Source organism: Bos javanicus, chromosome 17 (genome assembly GCF_032452875.1).
Source record: "Bos javanicus breed banteng chromosome 17, ARS-OSU_banteng_1.0, whole genome shotgun sequence".
NCBI classification, from domain to species: Eukaryota; Metazoa; Chordata; class Mammalia; order Artiodactyla; family Bovidae; genus Bos; species Bos javanicus.
The window spans coordinates 37254954-37274967 of record NC_083884.1 but is presented as its reverse complement, the minus strand read 5'-3'; the positions used below and the strand labels follow the sequence as shown (position 1 = coordinate 37274967).

At 35.3% G+C, this 20014-nt stretch overlaps 1 protein-coding gene across 1 annotated transcript in view; it reads right to left on the bottom strand.

Moving 5' to 3' along the window:
* Nucleotides 1-20014, bottom strand: part of FSTL5 (follistatin like 5) — a 928941-nt gene that overhangs the window by 446508 nt on the left and 462419 nt on the right. Inside the window, exon 5 of the mRNA XM_061384275.1 lies at nt 14171-14367. Within this exon, the coding sequence (XP_061240259.1) occupies nt 14171-14367 (197 nt within the window). The remainder of the gene's footprint in view (nt 1-14170; nt 14368-20014) is intronic.

The following is a 20014-nucleotide window of genomic DNA, read 5'->3' as shown; positions in this document are numbered from 1 at the left end:
TAGAGAGTTAATATTCTCTCTAAGGATGAATGGGGCAAATTATTAGAAAATTTGGGAAAAAAGATAATTGTAGATTACCAATCATATTAAAAAAATAAACAACATAAAAGGACAGAGGATAATTAACATTATAAATAATAGTTGTTTGATCATATATAACTGATGCTACTCTGTGATAAATGTATCTAAAGAAAAGAATCACATGGATATATCACATCTTCTAAGTTCTCTTTTAGGCTTTATAACATGTCTAGCTAGTTAAAAGACATTTAAAAATCATTAGGGTCAATATTAATTTTTAAAGGCTAGTTGCAATACAACAATATGAAATCATTGGTGGGATGAAAACTATTTTATTTTCAAGGCATTCTATATGGCTCACTGGGATTCTCTGAACATGAGTGCCAACATTTTTAATGTACCTTGACATTCTAAAATAAATATGCTACAAATAATATGTTTAAAAACTAAATTTTGGTATATACATATGGTGGAATATTACTCAGTTGTAAATAAAAGTAAATAATAGCACTTGCAACAAAATGGATAAATATAGAGATTGCCATACCGAGAGAAGTAAGTCAGACAAAGAAAGACAAATGTTATATGATATCACTTATATGAGAACTCTTAAAAAAAAAAAAAAAAGGTACAAACAAATTTATCTACAAAACAGAAATAGAGTTACCAATATAGAAAACAAACTTATGACTTTACCGGGGATAAGGGGTAAAGAGGGACACATTGGAAGATTTAGTTTAACATATACTCATTACTAGAGCTTCCCTGCTAGCTCAGTCATTAATGAAATTGCCTTCAATGAAAGAGACCTGGGTTCAATCCCTGGGTCAAGAAGATCCCTGGAGAAGGAAATGGCAATCCACTCCAGTATTCTTGCCTGGAAAATCCCAAGGACAAAAGAACCTGGTGGGCTACAGTCCATGGGGTCGCAAGAGTCAGACATAACTTAGTGAATAAACCACCACCACCACCATATATATTACTAGGGCATCCTCGTTGGCACTAGTAGTAAAGAAACTGCCTGGCCGATGAGAAAGACATGGGTTCAGTCCCTGGGTTGGGAAGATCCCCTAGAGAAGTGTATGGCAACCCACTCCAATATTCTTGCTTGGAGAACCTCATGGAGAGGAGCCTGGCAGGCTGCAGTCCACGGGGTTGCACAGAGTTGGACATGACTGAAGCGACTTAGCACATATGCATACACATTACTATATATAAAACAGATAACTAATAAGGATCTACTGTATAGTACAGGGAACTCTACTTAATGCTCCATAAAAACCTAAATGGAAAAAACCTAAATGGGAAAAAAATTATATATATATATACATATATATATATACACACACATATATATAACTGAATCACTTTGCTTTATGACAGGAACTAACACGGCACCCCACTCCAGTACTCGGCTGGAGAATCCCATGGACGGAGGAGCCTGGTAGGCTGCAGTCCATGGGGTCGCTAAGAGTCGGACATGACTGAGCGACTTCACTTTCACTTTTCACTTTGATGCATTGGAGAAGGAAATGGCAGCCCACTGCAGTGTTCTTGCCTGGAGAATCCCAGGGACCGGGGAGCCTGGTGGGCTGCTGTCTATGGGGTCACACGGAGTTGGACATGACTGAAGTGACTTGGCAGCAACACAACATTATAAATCAACTATACACCAATAAAAATTCAAACAAACAAGCAAAATAACATTTTTTAAAATTACTAATAATTCCCATTGTAGGTGAAGACATATTACTATGGACATTTATAAAGGTCAAAACATGCTATGATAAAAATTAAACATGGTGTTAAGTTTTTAAAAAAAGCAGTACATTTTAGCTTTCAAGTTATTGTAGGAACAGCCTTAAAGAAAAACAAAACAGTATTTGAAACTAGTTACTATGGTTTCCAGATACAATTGAAAGTATTGCTTTTTTAATTGTAGCAGTTAGCTGCACCTAAACCAAAAATTACAGGCCTTACCTTTCTCTGTTAAATGCTAACCATTGTTGTTATTATTGTTACTAAAGCCTTAGCTCTTAAAAGGTAATTCCCAGTTCTACTAGGATCTACCTACTGGCATTGCCAATGCTGTTCTGACTCCAGGTTTCTGCTGCCTTATTTTGTATATCTGACAGGTTTATGGGATTTCTAAATGTTGAATAGGATTAATTACCATGGTATTCCCAGAGAGTCCCCACCTATCCCCTTCTCTATCCACACAAGTGCTTATTTGTTTGCAAATAAAAAGTGCTTATTTGTTTGTTTAGTTTGTTCCCACTAAAATAGTATTTTATCTATGAGGCAAAACAATTCCTACCAATCTCATTGTAAATAAATATGTTGACTAGCCACCAGAACCTTTTAAAAAATCTTTAAATTTGTAATAGGCTTAACAACTCTCAAAATAAAGATTAACTCAAAATAAAGATTAACTATGTAACGGTTCTAATAAGTTTTAAAGAAAATGAATATGTACAAAGTCTGTAAAGACATCGGCATCATGCCCATCCTGTTAGCTAAAAATATCTAGTGTTATTTATTCCTTTTTTATTTAATTTTGCAAATGTATTCACACATGGAGTCATTGAGCAAATGGCTTTTTAAGTCAAATATATATATAACATAATAATCTAAATCCTGAGAACAAGTAGTTCTTCTTACTATTTTAATAAATAGTTGGCATGTGTGCACATTAGGGAAATATTTCATTCTAATAGGTATTCCTAATGTGAATCAGCTTATTAAGATGACAGAATCTAAATGAAGAAAAAAGCTAAATCAATATACTCAATACAGCTGCTTATTTAAACTCCGAATCACAAGGGAATAATTTGGCTTACTTAAATTTCATGGGTGGTTATTTTATGAAATGGGGAGAAGGCTGAGGGACATATTTTCCAAGCTGTTAGCACCATTTGCCTTTAAGAGCACAATGTTGGCTGTTCTTAAATTAAACCAGGAGAATTTTAAGCTGAGGAGTCTCTAATGCCTTGGTGCAAATATAATCCAGCCCACACCTAAGCCTGTAAATGCCTCAGGTTATGAAATCAAAACCTATCACAAACCAATCACAAACAACTAACTATGCTTTGTTGCTGCTGCTGCAAAGTCGCTTCAGTCGTGTCCGACTCTGTGCGACCCCATAGACGGCAGCCCACCAGGGTCCCCCGTCCCTGGGATTCTCCAGGCAAGAACACAGCCAATCTGGACCTTCCTTACTTTGTTTCCATCTTCTCTTTGTAAAAGATTTCCTAGCTCGCCTCCACAGAGGGCTTCTAACTACTTCTGGTTTGGCACTGCCAGATTTGAGTGGATTTTTGCTCAAACAAGCTCTTAAAATTTTAATGTTAAATATTAATTATAGGGGACTGGGATGCAAAAGTAGGAAGTCAAGAAACATCTGGAGTAACAGGCAAATTTGGCCTTGGAATACGGAATGAAGCAGGGCAAAGACTAATAGAGTTTTGTCAAGAAGATGCACTGCTAATAGCAAACATCCTCTTCCAACAACACAAGAGAAGACTCTACACATAGACATCACCAGATGGTCAACACCAAAATCAGATTGATTATATTCTTTGCAGCTAAAGATGGAGAAGCTCTATACAGTCAGCCAAAACAAGACCAGGAGCTGACTGTGGCTCAGATCATGTACTCCTTATTGCCAAATTCAGACTTAAATTGAAGAAAGTAGGGAAAACCACTAGACCATTCAGATATGACCTAAATCAAATCCCTTATGATTATACAGTGGAAGTGAGAAACAGATTTAAGGGCCTAGATCTGAAACATAGAGTGCCTGATGAACTACGGAATGAGGTTCGTGACATTGTACAGGAGACAGGGATCAAGACCATCCCCAAGGAAAAGAAATGCAAAAAAGCAAAATGGCTGTCTGGGGAGGCCTTACAAATAGCTGTGAAAAGAAGAGAAGTGAAAAGCAAAGGAGAAAAGGAAAGATGTAAGCATCTGAATGCAGAGTTCCAAAGAATAGCAAGAAGAGATAAGAAAGCCTTCCTCAGCGATCAATGCAAAGAAATAGAGGAAAACAACAGAATGGGAAAGACTAGAGAACTCTTCAAGAAAATTAGAGATACCAAAGGAACATTTCATGCAAAGATGTGCTCAATAAAGGACAGAAATGGTATGGACCTAACAGAAGCAGAAGATATCAAGAATATGTGGCAAGAATACAAAAGATCTTCTTGTCCCAGATAATCACGATGGTGCAATAACTGACCTAGAGCCAGACATCCTGGAATGTGAAGTCAAGTGGGCCTTAGAAAGCATCACTATGAACAAAGCTATCGGAGGTGATGGAATTCCAGTTGAGCTATTTCAAATCCTGAAAGATGATGCTGTGAAAGTGCTGCACTCAATATGCCAGCAAATTTAGAAAACTCAGCAGTGGCCACAGGACTGGAAATGGTCAGTTTTCATTCTGATCCCAAAGAAAGGCAATGCCAAAGAATGCTCAAACTACCGCACAATTGCACTCATCTCACATGCTAGTAAAGAAATGCTCAAAATTCTCCAAGCCAGGCTTCAGCAATATATGAACTGTGAACTTCCTGATGTTCAAGCTGGTTTTAGAAAAGGCAGAGGAACCAGAGATCAAATTCCCAACATCTGCTGGATCATCAAAAAAGCAAGAGAGTTCCAGAAAAACATCGATTTCTGCTTTCTTGACTATGCCAAAGCTTTTGACTGTGTGGATCACAATAAACTGTGGAAAATTCTGAAAGAGATGGGAATACCAGACCACCTGACCTGCCTCTTGAGAAATCTGTATGCAGGTCAGGAAGCAACAGTTAGAACTGGACATGGAACAACAGACTGGTTCCAAATACGAAAAGGAGTATGTCAAGGCTGTATATTGTCACCCTGCTTATTTAACTTCTATGCAGAGTACATCATGAGAAACTCTGGGCTAGAAGAAGCACAAGCTGGAATCAAGATTTCCAGGAGAAATAACAATAACCTCAGATATGCAGATGACACCACCCTTATGGCAGAAAGTGAAGAGGAACTAAAGAGCCTCTTGATGAAAGTGAAAGAGGAGAGTGAAAAAGTTGGCTTAAAGCTCAACATTCAGAAAACGAAGATCATGACATCCGGTCCCATCACTTCATGGGAAATAGATGGGGAAATAGTGGAAACAGTGTCAGACTTTCTTTTTTAGGGCTCCAAAATCACTGCAGATGGTGACTGTAGCCATGAAATTAACAGCACTCCTGGCTAAGCCCCATTTGCATAGGGCAGGACCAGGGGGAAGAAAACATAAAAGGAGGAGTCAAGCACTCTCTCTCTCCCACCTCCCCCCGCCCCAAGCTCCCCCCCCACCCCCCCATCCTTACTCCTTGAAAGGAAATTTATGTCTAACCTAGATAGCATATTGAAAAGCAGAGACATTACTTTTCGAACAAAGGTCCGTCTAGTCAAGGCTATGGCTTTTCCTGTGGTCATATATGGATGTGAGAGTTGGACTGTGAAGAAGGCTGAGGCCGAAGAATTGATGCTTTTGAACTGTGGTGTTGGAGAAGACTCTTGAGAGTCCCTTGGACTGCAAAGAGATCCAACCAGTCCATTCTGAAGGAGATCAGCTCTGGATTTCTTTGGAAGGAATGATGCTAAAGCTGAAACTCCAGTACTTTGACCACCTCATGTGAAGAGTTGACTCATTGGAAAAGACTCTGATGCTGGGAGGGATTGGGGGCAGGAGGAGAAGGGGACGACAGAGGATGAGATGGCTGGATGGCATCACTGACTCGATGGACGTGAGTCTGAGTGAACCCCAGGGGTTGATGATGGACAGGGAGGTCTGGCGTGCTGCAATTCATGGGGTTGCAAAGAGTCAGACGAGACTGAGCAACTGAACTGAACTGATTAATAATTAAACTTCAGTGTCTCTTTTAACATTGCTAACAAATTCAAGGGTGCCATTTTATTAAGTGAAATATGCCTATGTATATTCTCATCTTATCTTGAGGAGCAAATAGTTGGGACCATGATGCAAGAAGTTGTTCTTTCTCTAAGGGACACTTTATTCACCCTGGTTTGCCTCTGTGACCCTGTGAAATTCATCTTCTCATATTGCTTGTTTTCCAATCTGCAGCAATCTCATTTCCTTTCCAACTCAAACACATCATAGTACCCTCTGGAAATCCTGTTCTGATCAGAAAATTTTCTTTGCCTTATGTTTCTTATGAACACATGTTCTTCACCACGCTGACTTTAAGAAAATCTGATTACTCCTTAGTAAAGCCATTTGTCCAATATGTATAACATTGAAAGTTAATTTTTCTCTCATATCTATTCTACCTCAATGGAAGGAAGATAGTCAATAGCTAAATGGTTCTCTATTGGTACATCTGGATAATTTCTTTTTCCCAAATGAGTTTTCTTTCATTAAACAGATAGAGAATATAGATGGGTAGATAGATAGATAGATAGATAGATAGAAGATGAACAGATAGATAGATAGAAGATGAATAGATGGATGGAGGGATGATAAAAACTATCCCTTTGAATGTCAGGATATTCAGCTAGGTAATTCTTTCTTACTTTGTTCCCATTTTTCACCAATGTATTTATCTCTTTATTCACAATGTTTCTGTCTACCTAAACTCTTTATCAATGTCCCTAGCAACTTAAAAAGGCATATGAATAAACTACCAGGAAGATTTCTGTGATTCATTTCATAACTACTGATTATTAATCTTCTCTCTTCTGAAGACCTTTTTTTACATGTCAGCCTTTCAAGAGGAATGTGATCATATCTTAGGTTACTTCATCCTGAAATCTTTAATTCAAGCATTACAGGTCTGTTTTAGGAATAACAAATGTCCTTAAACCCATAAATGCATTACTATGTTGCCAAGTACCTGATCACACTTGTCACATACACAATACTGAGGGAAAACCCCTCTTTATGTTTCAAATAAAGATACTTTATATTTGTTAAAGCTTTTGCAATGAGTTATTATTCTATGACACATGCAAATTTAAAGCATATTGCTACAAGGACAATTTTTACTGAAGCAAACATTAATAAACATCAGATTTCAGAGAGCACTGAATTCTTATTGTTGGAGAAGACAGTTTAAGAGAAGGAACAGATACAAATGATAGAGATGAACCTCAGGCACTTGTCTAGATTTATACAGTGGAACTGAGAACAACAAACAAGTGAGGTTTCACACCTCATCAGCCTGATCTTCAGAAAGAGCCAAAACATTTGATTTTGCTTTAGTACACAGAACTAAAGTGAAAGAGTAGAGTGAAAGTTGCCTTAAAACTCAACATTCAGAAAATTAAGATCATGGTATCTGGTTCCATCACTTCATGGCAAATAAATGAAGAAATAATGGAAACGGTGACAGACTTTTTTTTGGGGGGGGAGGGGCTCCAAAATCACTGTAGATGGTGACTGCAGCCATGAAATTAAAAGACGCTTGCTCCTTGAAAGAAAAGTTATGATCAACCTGCTGCTGCTGCTGCTAAGTCACTTCAGTCGTGTCCAACTCTGTGCAACCCCATAGTCAGCAGCCCACCAGGCTCCGCCATCCCTGGGATTCTCCAGGCAAGAACACTGGAGTGGGTTGCCATTTCCTTTTCCAATGCATGAAAGTGGAAAGTGAAAGGGAAGTTGCTCAGTTGTCTCTGACTCATTGCGACCACATGGACTACAGCCTACCAGGCTCCTCTGTCCATGGGATTTGCCAGGCAAGAGTACTGGAGTGGGGTGCCATTGCCTTCTTCAACCTAGACAGCTTACTAAAAAGCAGAGCCATTACTTTGCCAACAAAGGTCCGTCTAGTCAAGGCTATGGTTTTTCCACTAGTCATGTATGGATGTGAAAGTTGGAATATAAAGAAAGCTGAGCACTGAAGAATTGATGCTTTTGAACTGTGGTGTTGGAGAAGACTCTTGAGAGTCCCTTGGACTGCAAGGAGATCCAACCAGTCCATCCTAAAGGAAATCAGCCCAGAATATTCATTGGAAGGACTGATGCTGAAGGTGAAATTTCAATACTTTGGCTACCTGATGTAAAGAACTGATTCATTGGAAAGGACCCTGATTCTGGGCATGACTGAAGGTGGGAGGAAAAGGGGACGACAGAGGATGAGATGGTTGGATGACATCATGGACTGAATGGACATAAGTTTGAGTAAGCTCCAGGAGTTTGTGGGACAGGGAGGCCTGGCATGCTGCAGTCCATGGGGTCGCAAAGAGTCAGACATTACTGAGCAACTGAACTGAACTGAACATTAAACTGGCTACTGGTCAAGACCATTCAGTTCTACAGCCTCATTCTGAATAGGATCCAGGCAATTTAGCACAGATTCAAGAAAGATATTAGGGCAACTCAGAACAAAATAAACTAAAAGTGCTCATTTGTTTTTAATCACTAAATCATGTCCAGCTCTTTTGTGACCTCAAGGATTATAGCCCACCAGATTTCTCTGTCCATGAAATTTCACAGCCAAGAATACTGGAGTGGGTTGCCATTACATTCTCCAAGTGATCTTCCCAACCCCGGAGTCAAACCCATGTCCCCTCCATTGGCAGGCAGATTCTTTACCACTGAGCCACTGGAGAATCCCCAAATGCCCATTTACCTGTTGTTAATAAAGGGAGATGATACTTTTAAAGCAAAAGTTCTCAAAAAAAACACTTCAAATGTGATTGACATATTACCTTTGTCATACAGTAATTACAGCACATATATGGGAGAGAAGACAGTGATACTCTGTTCTATTTCTCTAAAAAAGCAAATTTGATCAAAACCCCAATCTCCCCTATCATCCAACCCCACATACTTTGGGGAGACAAAAGTCCTCGTCATGGGGTATAAGTAGATCTGATACACACTAGAGGAAAGAAAGAGAGATGAGAGTTCACCTCTCTCTGAGGGGTATATCAAAACAAGGCAGAAGACTGAGCATAGGAATTTCATGCAGCTAGGCTCAGGGACTGAAATTTATTTCCCCAGAGGAAAGAATGTGCTAGATATTGGTTTTTGATGTTGGCATTGTTATATTCTATAACTTGCCATTAGCTTTTATTTTGTTGTTTTTTTTTTTTTTCCTTAAAGAGGCAAATAGATGTTGGCAACTACTGATTGTGATGTCTTTGGTTATACACATTTAGGGGGATAATCTAAATAAAACCACCATATTGTTTGACATGATAAGAAATTTGAAGCCTCAGGGAAAGTTAAATAATTGAAACCGAGAAACAGACTTGGGTCCTGCATCTGTGGTGTAGGGAATATAAGGCATGCTCTGGATAGAGCACAAGGAAAGGAAAAGTGTACAAAGTGCTTCTTCTAAACTGGATCTCAATATGCAATTTTTGTAATATGTGGAATAATCTCATCTTCTACCACGCTTACACATCTTCAGTCATTCAACAAACATACATTGTTTTTTGCAAATGGATTGTGTGTGTGTGTGTTTAGCTCAAAGAGAAGTGCAAAGGAGCTGACAGACATCTAGATTGTAGTAATGTAATAGTATTAATAGTATTATTACAATTGCTACTACTATTATGATTAGTTACTATACTAACTGAGGATCTACATATTTTTAAAATATTTAAATTGCACAATATAGTCAAGTAAAGCATATTATTTATTTAATAACATAGCTATGGGTGCCTTACTGAAAATGCTGCTGTCAATTATTTCTTATAACTTGCTATTATGGGCAAGAAAAAATTGCATAAAATATATATTTTGTAGTTTGACAAATAGAGATATTTTGCTATAACATGTACCAGCATCTTGAAATATATATTTGATATTTATTTTAAGTTTAGGTCAATTTAACATTATATCTGTAAAGATGGGACACTATATACTCTGGGGAAAATGCTCAATATCACAGTGGTTGCAGAATGATGACATGTACTTGTCTCTAGACTAGCCCACAGGATTTAACAACATTCATGCTAGCTACATGAGACAAGTATGTGAGTACCTCAAATGAGATGAGCAGAATAAAATATATAAAATAAGATAAATGAAATTTATTTAAAAAATACTGCAATTCATTTTTTCCCAATTTCTTGGAATAACCAAATTATTTTCATTCTCTTTCAAGAAACATTTTTCATTGTAAAAGTTGGCATTAAAATGTTTGTATACTTAATAATGTGGATATAGATTTCTGGGTTATGATGGCTGATTTGTTCTCACCTATCAAGCAATTGTAAACATTAAAAATGCACAGGATGACCTGGATAGAAATATTGATCAACGGTTCATCCACTAACACAAGCATGTGTGCCCTCTTTATTTCCATTATCATCCACCACATCCACAGGAAAGTTGGATTTGAAATATAATTATAACTAATAATTTTATCATGTTGTTTATATTGTGTGAGTTATGTTTCTTAGAAGGCTACATTTCCAAAATAATATTAATATCACATCCAATTTACATATTGTGGCTTATTATCTTTCCCAATATGTAGACAAGGCAATTGGGACACAGAGAGCTTAAATCACTTCCCAAAACCTGCACGGTGTCAAGTAGAGGAGATGAAATTTCATCCCAAATTCTATAATTAAAGTTCTTAATCACTACACTATGATCATAAAAATGATACTTTTTAAAAGAAATCCTAGGACTTCATCAGTACAGGCCATGCACTCCTTGCTACTTAAAATATCTTCCTATGATCTTTTAAATGCATATCCCATCATAACATTTACTGACTTCTGTTATTACCTGTTTTAACTCTTCCAGACCTTCAATTGTTAAGGACAAATCTATCCATGTTCTCGCATCAATTTTTATCAACTTCATAAAACATGATTCTTTTGAAAGTATCGTTTCAATTTTGATAAATTTAAATTTATAGTTGGATATTTTCAATATACAAAAACCAGACTCAGATACTAAGTATGTGGTAACAGGTATTCATGTCAAGCTAGAGTGGTGAAGGGTTGGATCAAATGAGATCTAGGTCTATACCTTGTCATCTGACACTAGCAAGTATTTTCTTATTATTACAAGTTGCTGTGATTTTATGGGTCTTACCCCCTTCAGCTAATGTTTTTTATTATCTCCTCTCAAATGGAAAGTACTTTCATTTCTAATTTCCTGCAAGAGAAGCTTTGTGGTGGTAGAAGTCACTCAGTCATGTCTGACTCTTTGAGACCCCATGGGACAATAGCCTGCCAGGTGCCTCTGACCATGGGGATTTCCCAGTCAACAATACTGGAGTGGGTTGCCATTTTCTTCTCCAGGAGATCTTCCCGACTCAAGGATTGAACCTGGGCCTCCTGCATTGCAGACAGATTCTTTATCATCTGAGCCACCAGGGAAAACCAAGAGAAGCTTTGGAATATATATATATATATTCATTATTTGGAGTAAGAACAGAACATGTGCAGCAAGCATTAATGCTGCAATTATAAAACCTCAAAGTCAAATCATGTTATTTAATTTTTACTTGCAGTGTCTTAGAGTTATAAATTATATTTCTATTAAACATAGTTTGTAAATTATTAACAGAACCATTAAGATCCTTTCCCTTTTTACTGCTTTAATTTAAATCTTTTTGAAACTTGCTATTAAATGATGATGTTCCATGTTTCCAAGTTGATTTTTAAAGTCATGTATATCATTGACTTTCATAGTATAATACTTGGAATACAAGTTTTTCTAAAGCACCTGTAACCTAAGGAGACAAGTCAAAAACAGTATTTGTGTTGTTACTAGCTAGAAATGTGTTATATCCTTTTCACAGTGGCTGTTAGTTGCTGATGAATGAGATGATACCATTTCTACTCTATAAAGCTGAAGGAAGGACTGACATATGTGGGATGTGTGCAGAGGAGTCAGTAAATATTACCTTCCCAGATCCTTCTTTGTGTGTACCTCATGTTTGACTAATGTATAAGTGGGATTCTAACGATCATTTCTGCATGGTAAGTTTCAGATGAATTTGGAGGGCACTTTTCAGATGTAAATTAAGTCTGAATCAAATAATAACAATAACAAAAAACTAAACTCTGTACCAGATGACTTTATTATGGATTGATATATGCCCTCCCCAAAGATGTGTTAAAGCCTTAACCTGAGGACATCAGAATGTAAACCTTTTTTTTTGGAAATAGAGTAATTTCCATGTATTTAGATGATGTTAGATGAAGTCCTGCTGGAGCAGGGAGGACCCTTGACCCAACATGACTGGTATCCTTTGAAGAAGAGACAAGATGATGTGAAGACAGTACACAGAGAGTAGCTATGTGACTCTAGAGGCAGAGACTTGAGTGATACACTACAAGCCAAGGAATACCTGGTGCTACCTGAAGCCGAAGAAGGGAAGAAAAGACTCCTCCAAGAAGCTTCTAAGGGGGTTGGCCTTGCCAATACCTCAGTCTCAGATACTGAGCCTCCAGAACTGCGAGAGAGGTTGTCTGAGCCACAAAGTTTGCTGAACTTTGTTACTGCTACTCTAGGAAATTAATATAAACTTGGATGTAGTAGAAACTTAAAACAACTACAAGTGAGTACTTTCAATACTATTTTCCAGTGATGATCAGTTTTTCCACTTGGACTCAGATGTGGATCTTGTAATAGCTAGATTTGGTCAAATTATGTGTCATATCCAACCAGTGGTTACAGTAGTGCATACATGTTAATAGAGAGTAAAAATATTAAAAATAAAAAAGTAAGGCTCAAAATCAAAAACACTATATTTGAATATGTCAGGCACACAAATATCAAGGTGACATGCTTTAGTTATAGTTCATTTAATTGAATTGCCTAGTCATCTCTGATTATTACCAGAAATTTAAAATTGTAAAGAATTTCATTCATGAAAAATTAATTATGAGTTATATACCAACATAGATATCTGAATTAAAAGTTTACTAACTTTACGCTAAAATTTCAGAGTTTCATTCATTGAATTCCAGTGCCTAGGACTTATAACTGTTCTATAAATATAAGTTGGATTAAAGAAGATAATGAAAATGATATTTTAACTAACTTAAATAGACAAGTCAATTGGCTCAGAAGGTCACTTTGATAATGACACCTCTAAGTTACACTATCCCAAAGCTTGAATGCTTGCAAAGTAAAACTGATATTCCACATTGTTGATTTTTTAAAAATAAGCCATTAAATTAACTATGAAATATGAATGGCATGATGTTGTGGAAATAGACAATTGAATTTTTTTCAATTATTTTCACTGTTAAGCACAGAAGCAAAATCTACCTAAGATCAAATGTAGGAATTATCAGGCAGTCAGCAGTATTCCTCAGAGCTAGTACCAATTTCCTAGTCATCCTGGATTGGCTTCTCTCCCTTTCTCCTTAAAAACCTGTATGTATATTTACAGCAAAATCTTATGTTCCTTATTTTACATTTCGACCACTATCAACAACCAGTTTAGGTTCTTAAATGTGGGTATTTCACTTTCTTTCAGAGTAGTTTATCAGTCTCAGTAACACACACATAAAAATATTTCCATTTTTTCACACATATAATTGATCACATAAAAAATTTTGTGTATTAAAATATTCACTTAACATTTTATGTATGTATCTTTTTGGAGACAATTTTCAAAGACATGAAGTTTAATAATATAGACATAATATTAAAACTAGATTTAATATAGTTGATCTTTGATTATTGAAAAAGTACTAAATAGATCAATAATTTAGTACTTTCTTAAATCACTTATTTACATTATGTTATAGATGTATTCAATTGATTTTCAATAATGTCCTTGAATACTAGATAAGCAAGTTTCCATAAGAAAATTAAGAAAATTACAAAAGCTCCAGAACATGTCTGGTATTATTTTATAAATTCTATAAGATAGAGAACTGGCAGTTCCTTTTGGCATTTAAGGTATAGAAACCTGTCAAAAGTAGATGCCTCTTTTAAATTGTGTAACATCATATAAGGATCTTGTATGATGTTACTTGAAATTAACAAATTACATTTGTTACTAGAAATTCATACTGCTGATAAGCAGTCAAATATTTCTCTTAAAACATTTTATGCCTACAGTCAAACAATGTGAATTAAATATAGTTTTATCAATATAGTAAAAACTCACACAAATGTAAATATATTGAATAAATATACTTGAATAAGCTTGTTAATCATTAATCATACCTGGATTAGTTCATTAATATCTACAAGTCCATTACTGTCGGCATCAAAATATTTAAACATTTGATCCACCAGCAACTTCTTCCGAAATACGTCATCACCATTAGGGTTTTCATTGTCTCGTGTAATGTATTTTTGATTTTGTAAATCTAAAAGCATACTTTTCATCTTGCTGTATTCAATGGCCTTGCAGTTATCTCCTGTAACAAAAGAACTAAGTTATTTTCAAAGCAATATTACTAAAAGGGAATCATTTATCTTATTAATGCTCAAAGTTGATACCTAGCAGATAACATATTTTGTATATATTTATGCTTCTACTTTGCATACTACACAAGGAGAAAAGAATGGGCCATTAACATGAGAGGATAAAAATTTTAATTGTTATCAAATCTAAAACACAATATGTACTATGTGTTTTCTCAATGCCAAAGTCATCGGTTCTACAATGGACACAGAAAAAAGATAACTTCAATTGGCTCCAAGGCTTAAATATATCATCTTAGTTTAACTCCTCATTATACATGATTATAGTGATAATTTCAGAGATTTTGAACATGAAGTTTAGGGAGAGGAAATGACTTACCCAAGCGTAAGCTTAGATTGTGTTGAATTTTGAACTTAAACTCATGTATGTCTAGTTCCAAACTAGTATAGCAAGTTTCTAATTGGAAGTACATCTTCTTTTACATTTAGATTTGTTTTGAAGAATTTTGTGTGTATGTACTTACAATTTTTTTAAATTTTTAATCATGCTAAACTCATATTTGCTTTCTTCGGAAAGTCTATTTTTCTGATATTTATCTATCTCTCCTTTAAGAGCACTTGGTGAATAATATGATCTATGTTTGCATTTTTTATCTTGAAGTTTTAACCTTGCAAATATCATTTCCACAACTAAAGTATGAGCTTATTGAAGTGATAATGCATTACAGAATTCAATATCTTCCATAAAATAGCCCAAATACTGGGGACTTCACATTCAATGAAAGCAGTTGTTGGCGTATATCTTCAAAAATAACTTCAATTACTCTATCTTGGCTTCCCAGGTGATGTTAGTGGTGAAGAACCTGCCTACCAATGCTGGAGACATAAGAGACACAAGTTTGATCCCTTCAGCAGGAAGATCGCATGGTTGGAAGAGCCTGGCAGGCCATGGTCCATAGGGTTGCAAAGAGTTGAACATGACTGCAGTGACAGCACTCACGCACACACTCTACTCTCTTGACATAATTATTTCACAAGAATTTTTCTTACAAAAATATGCGTGCTTATGTCTTCATAAATAACACATTGAAATGAATGTATATTGATAATAAATGTGATATAAAATGTTAACATACAGTCTATAAATACAGTCTAGAAAATGCAGTATATAATGTAATTTATAAATGAAAAACCAGGTATTATTATATTAGCTAAGAACTTTTACAATATATCTTTAAAGAAAAAAAACCTAACTTTATAATTGTGCTTCATTTTGACAATTAGGCTGTGGCAGAATCTACAATTTTAAAGATTTCTAAAGATTTAAAAATATATATCTGAGAAGCAGGGGATTGAAAAATAATATTTGAATTCTCATTCTCTTCCCAGACAAGATGGAAAACAATCTTTTAGAGAGATGAGATCTTATCTTTCAAAGACTTTGAAATGACTTCTGTTGTTCAGCAAATTTAGTGTTTAACAACCCTGTCAATAACTTCTTTTCTACAGCAAGATATAAACTCTGTGCCACAGATTAAGTCAATTTTGCATCATTCTAGTCTCAGTAAAGAATAATAATTATAATAGTTTTCATAAAAACACAGAAATCACTGACAAGAGATAAAAGTAATCAAGTACAGAAGGACAGGTAGCAATTTTGGTGTCTGTGAAAGCTGCCTAAGAGGGGCCTTCAAATATATGTGCCTGTGTGTATCAGGAAGAGAGAGAAACTGATCAAAGAAGGGAAAAGGAGAATAAACCATTCCAAAGCCCTCCCTGGATTTCTGTATTTGACCGTGGGCTTTCCTATCATTTCATTTGACTGATGGGAAGAGGGATGGAGTTTGGGGGAGCTCCCCTGGGTCCATTGTTATAAGCAGATGAGAACATGGGAAATAGAATTTAAATGCTGAACACTTTTTAGTTAATATTTGAAATTTGGGGTTTTGTTGTTGTTGTTTAGTTGCTATTGAGGAGATACAATTTGGGGTTGTTACATTCTAATTTTGACCAAATCAAGGAATACAATCATCATGTTCTTCATGAATACTTTCATTTCCCAAATTGTAAATACCCTAGTTAAAACCAGGGATTGTTTGCTGACGATTCAAAGCTAACAAAAATAAAAGCATTACAATTAAGGCATTCATATTCCACTGAAATGTACAATGGAAAATAAAAGTGTTAGTCGCTCAGTCATGTCCAACTCCTTGTGACCCCATGGACTGTAGCCCACTGGGCTCCTCATCCATAGGATTCTCCAGGCAAAAATACTGGAGTGGGTTGCGATTCCCTTCTCTAGGGGATCTTCCCAAACTAGGTATCAAACCCGCATCTCCTGCATGTACAATGAACAACCATAAATTACAGTAAATTGTGTAGAATTTAGATATTTTAAGTAACCTCTATCACAGGTCTTTGTTAGTAATAGAAACATCTATTATGAATAATAGATTACTTGTAATGCAGATTTTCTATGTGCCAGGAACTTTATATATATGTAATCATTTAACTCTCATAACAATCCAACATGAAGGACCTTATAATTACCATGATTTTACAGATGAAGAAAAATTAAAACACAGAATGATTAAGTAACTTGTTCAAAGTTACAAAGCTAGAGAGGAGCTCAGTGACTTTTACACCCAGGCAATACCTAATATCTTTTCTAGCCTTTATTCTCTACTTTTTTCACCTTCAGAACTGAGTTTTAAAATGAACTTATACATGGTTTCAGCAAATTTGTCAAAGGATTATTTGAAAAATGAATGGCAAATATAAAATAAACCAGGCAAAATTACTGCTGAAATTATAGGTAGAGAAAAAAAGAACTTTCAAAGGGAGAGAGAGAAAAAAAAAGGAGTACCATAGAAATAGCAGGAAAACTATAGGAAAATACTGAAGAAGAAGAAAAAGGGAAAAGAACTTTTCAAGAAAGAGGATGTGATGAAATGCTAAATGTTTCAGAGTTTAAAAAAAAGAAAGAAAGAAAGAAAACATTCCCATTAGATTACTTAACTTGGAGATAGCTTGTAACTTTAAAGGAACATTTTAATGAATAAGTGAAAACTTCCTATTATAATTGGCTAAAATGAGTAAAAGCAAAATAATGATTTGAAAATATTAAATGTTTGTTTTTAGTCACCCAGTCGTGTCCAACTCTTTACGACCTCATGGACTGCAGGAAGCCAGACCTCCCAGTTTCTCACTATCTCCAAAGTTTGCCAATTTCATGTTCATTGCATTGGCAATGCTATCCACCCATGTCATCCTCTAACACCCTCTTTTCCTTCTGCCCTGAATCTTTCCCAGTATCAGGGACTTTTGGTATTAAATCTTCATCACTTTTTTAATGAGTATCAATGGGAAAAAAAGAAGTAGCATTAGTAATGAAACACAAGTTATTTAGAAACAAACATCAATGTATATTAGTATATCATGGCCTCATTCAAGAATAACTTCAGGAAGAAAGCTAGCTCGTTGATTTGTTTGTTTTGGTGAGTCCTTCCTCAATACTTAATCAGCCAGTGGTGTTTTGTTGGTATAGTGAAGGAAAAGAAATGCTCTTCTGGAGTTACTTTCTGCTGCCAGAGACCAGTAAGAGCTCTCCTCTGCTGTCCCTGTTCTAGACACTAAGGACAAGATGAATGAGGTCCCCAGCTGGTGGTGCCTAAACACCACCTTCCTTCCAGTGAACGCAGTGATGCCAGGGCTGTGCTGACTCAGGACTGAGTCATTCTAGGGCAGTCATTCTTTGCCCTGTGGGGCAAAGAAGGAGGTGGAATCTCTGACTTTCCCCCCCCCTTTTTTCTCATTTAAACAATAGATTCATAATTTTACTCCAACTAAATTATTTTGTGAACAAAAACATGATTGATAACACCACGTGCCCCAAACATGCATATTAATCCTATATTATCATTATGTTCACAACTTCTCACATGCTTTGATGTTTTGTAAGTTAAGTTTTATTGGAGTGTAGTTGATTTACAATGTCGTGTTATTAATAGCATCTGCTGTAAAGCAAAGCAAATCAATTTTATGTATACATATATCCCCTCTTTTTTTATATTATTTTCCCATGTAAGTCATTACTGAGTATTGAATAGAGTTTCCTATACTGTAAATAGGTCCTAATTGGTTATCTATTATATAAATAGTAGTGTGTATATGTCAATCCCAATCTCACAATTTATCCTCCGCCCCCCCCCCCACTTTCCCCTTGGTAACCATAAGTTTTTTTTTTTTCCTACATCTGTGACTCTATGCTTTATAAATAGGTTCATTTATGCCATTTATTTTAGATTCTATATATAAGCTATATTACATGATATTTGTCTTTCTCTCTCTGACTCTTTCACTTTCAAATGGGTTCACCTGGGTATTGGCAGTGCTTCTCCATGTCCCTATGGAACCAAGGATAGTTATATATTATATATCTGATAGTACAGCCATCAGTTTTGAGTACATGATAACTGCTCAAAATTATAGATTCTACCAATTATGCTTAATGCTAGTTTTTCAAAAGTTGTAATTTGTTCTTAACTCTTTGAAGTTACCCTTTATCCTTCCTTACCATCTATCAGAAAAACATACTAATTACTTTCAACATAAAAATATTGAAATCTAAGTATATAATAATATTTCTTGCCTCTTTTTAGCATTTCTAGTTTGAACTTGATTAATTTAATTCTAATAAAAGCTGAAATCTTAGAAGTTAAATAAGAAGATATTAAATATTTTATTATAGTATCAATTCTACTCACGTATTAGATTGCATACTGAAATTGTATTTTTCTCAATCTATTAAATAATTGCTAATAGAAACTTTTAAAGCTTTTTAATATGTAAACATATTTAAATTTTTATAAAATATTTCTCAGAAAAGTACTTTGCATTTATGACATAAGGAAAGTATCAAAACTTTAGTATGGTCATTTAATATAAATCTGTGAATCAAATTCAACATGGAAAACTATTATATGAATTGTAAATTGTTAACTGTGTGTTTGATGGAATTAAAATTATCTTGGTTAAAAGTAATCTGAACGAAATAAAAAAACAAAACAAAACCAAAAAACAACCTTTAACCTAAATGGAGCTTCTATAAAATGTGGAAAAATAAGGGTGTAAATTGTTTTGTATCACATAAACTTTACTGCAATGTTCTTATCTAAAATGTTTATAGTTACACATAAGATTAATATAAAACTACTATGCTTCAAATGCTAATCTAAATCTGGAAATTTACTAATGCAAATATACATATATATACCACTTCACAACTTTGTACCTTTAAAGGGTCGTGATTTTCTCATAGAGAAGGAATTTTTTTAAAAAAAATCTACTTTCTTTTTCAGAGCAGTTTTATATTCAAGGAAAAGTTGAGCAGAGAGTACAGATTTTTCCGTATACCCTCTGGTCTTCCACATGTGCAGACTGTCACTATCAACGGTCCCACAGCAGGGGGGAAATGATGACAATACAGTGATGTATCTTTAACCCCAAAAAGTCTATAGTTTATCTTAGAGTTCATTAAGTACATAGGGTACTTGGTGTTGTATATTCCATGGGTTTTGACAAATGTATAATGACATGTGTGCATATACATCAAACAGAATAGTTTCACCGCCTTAAAGA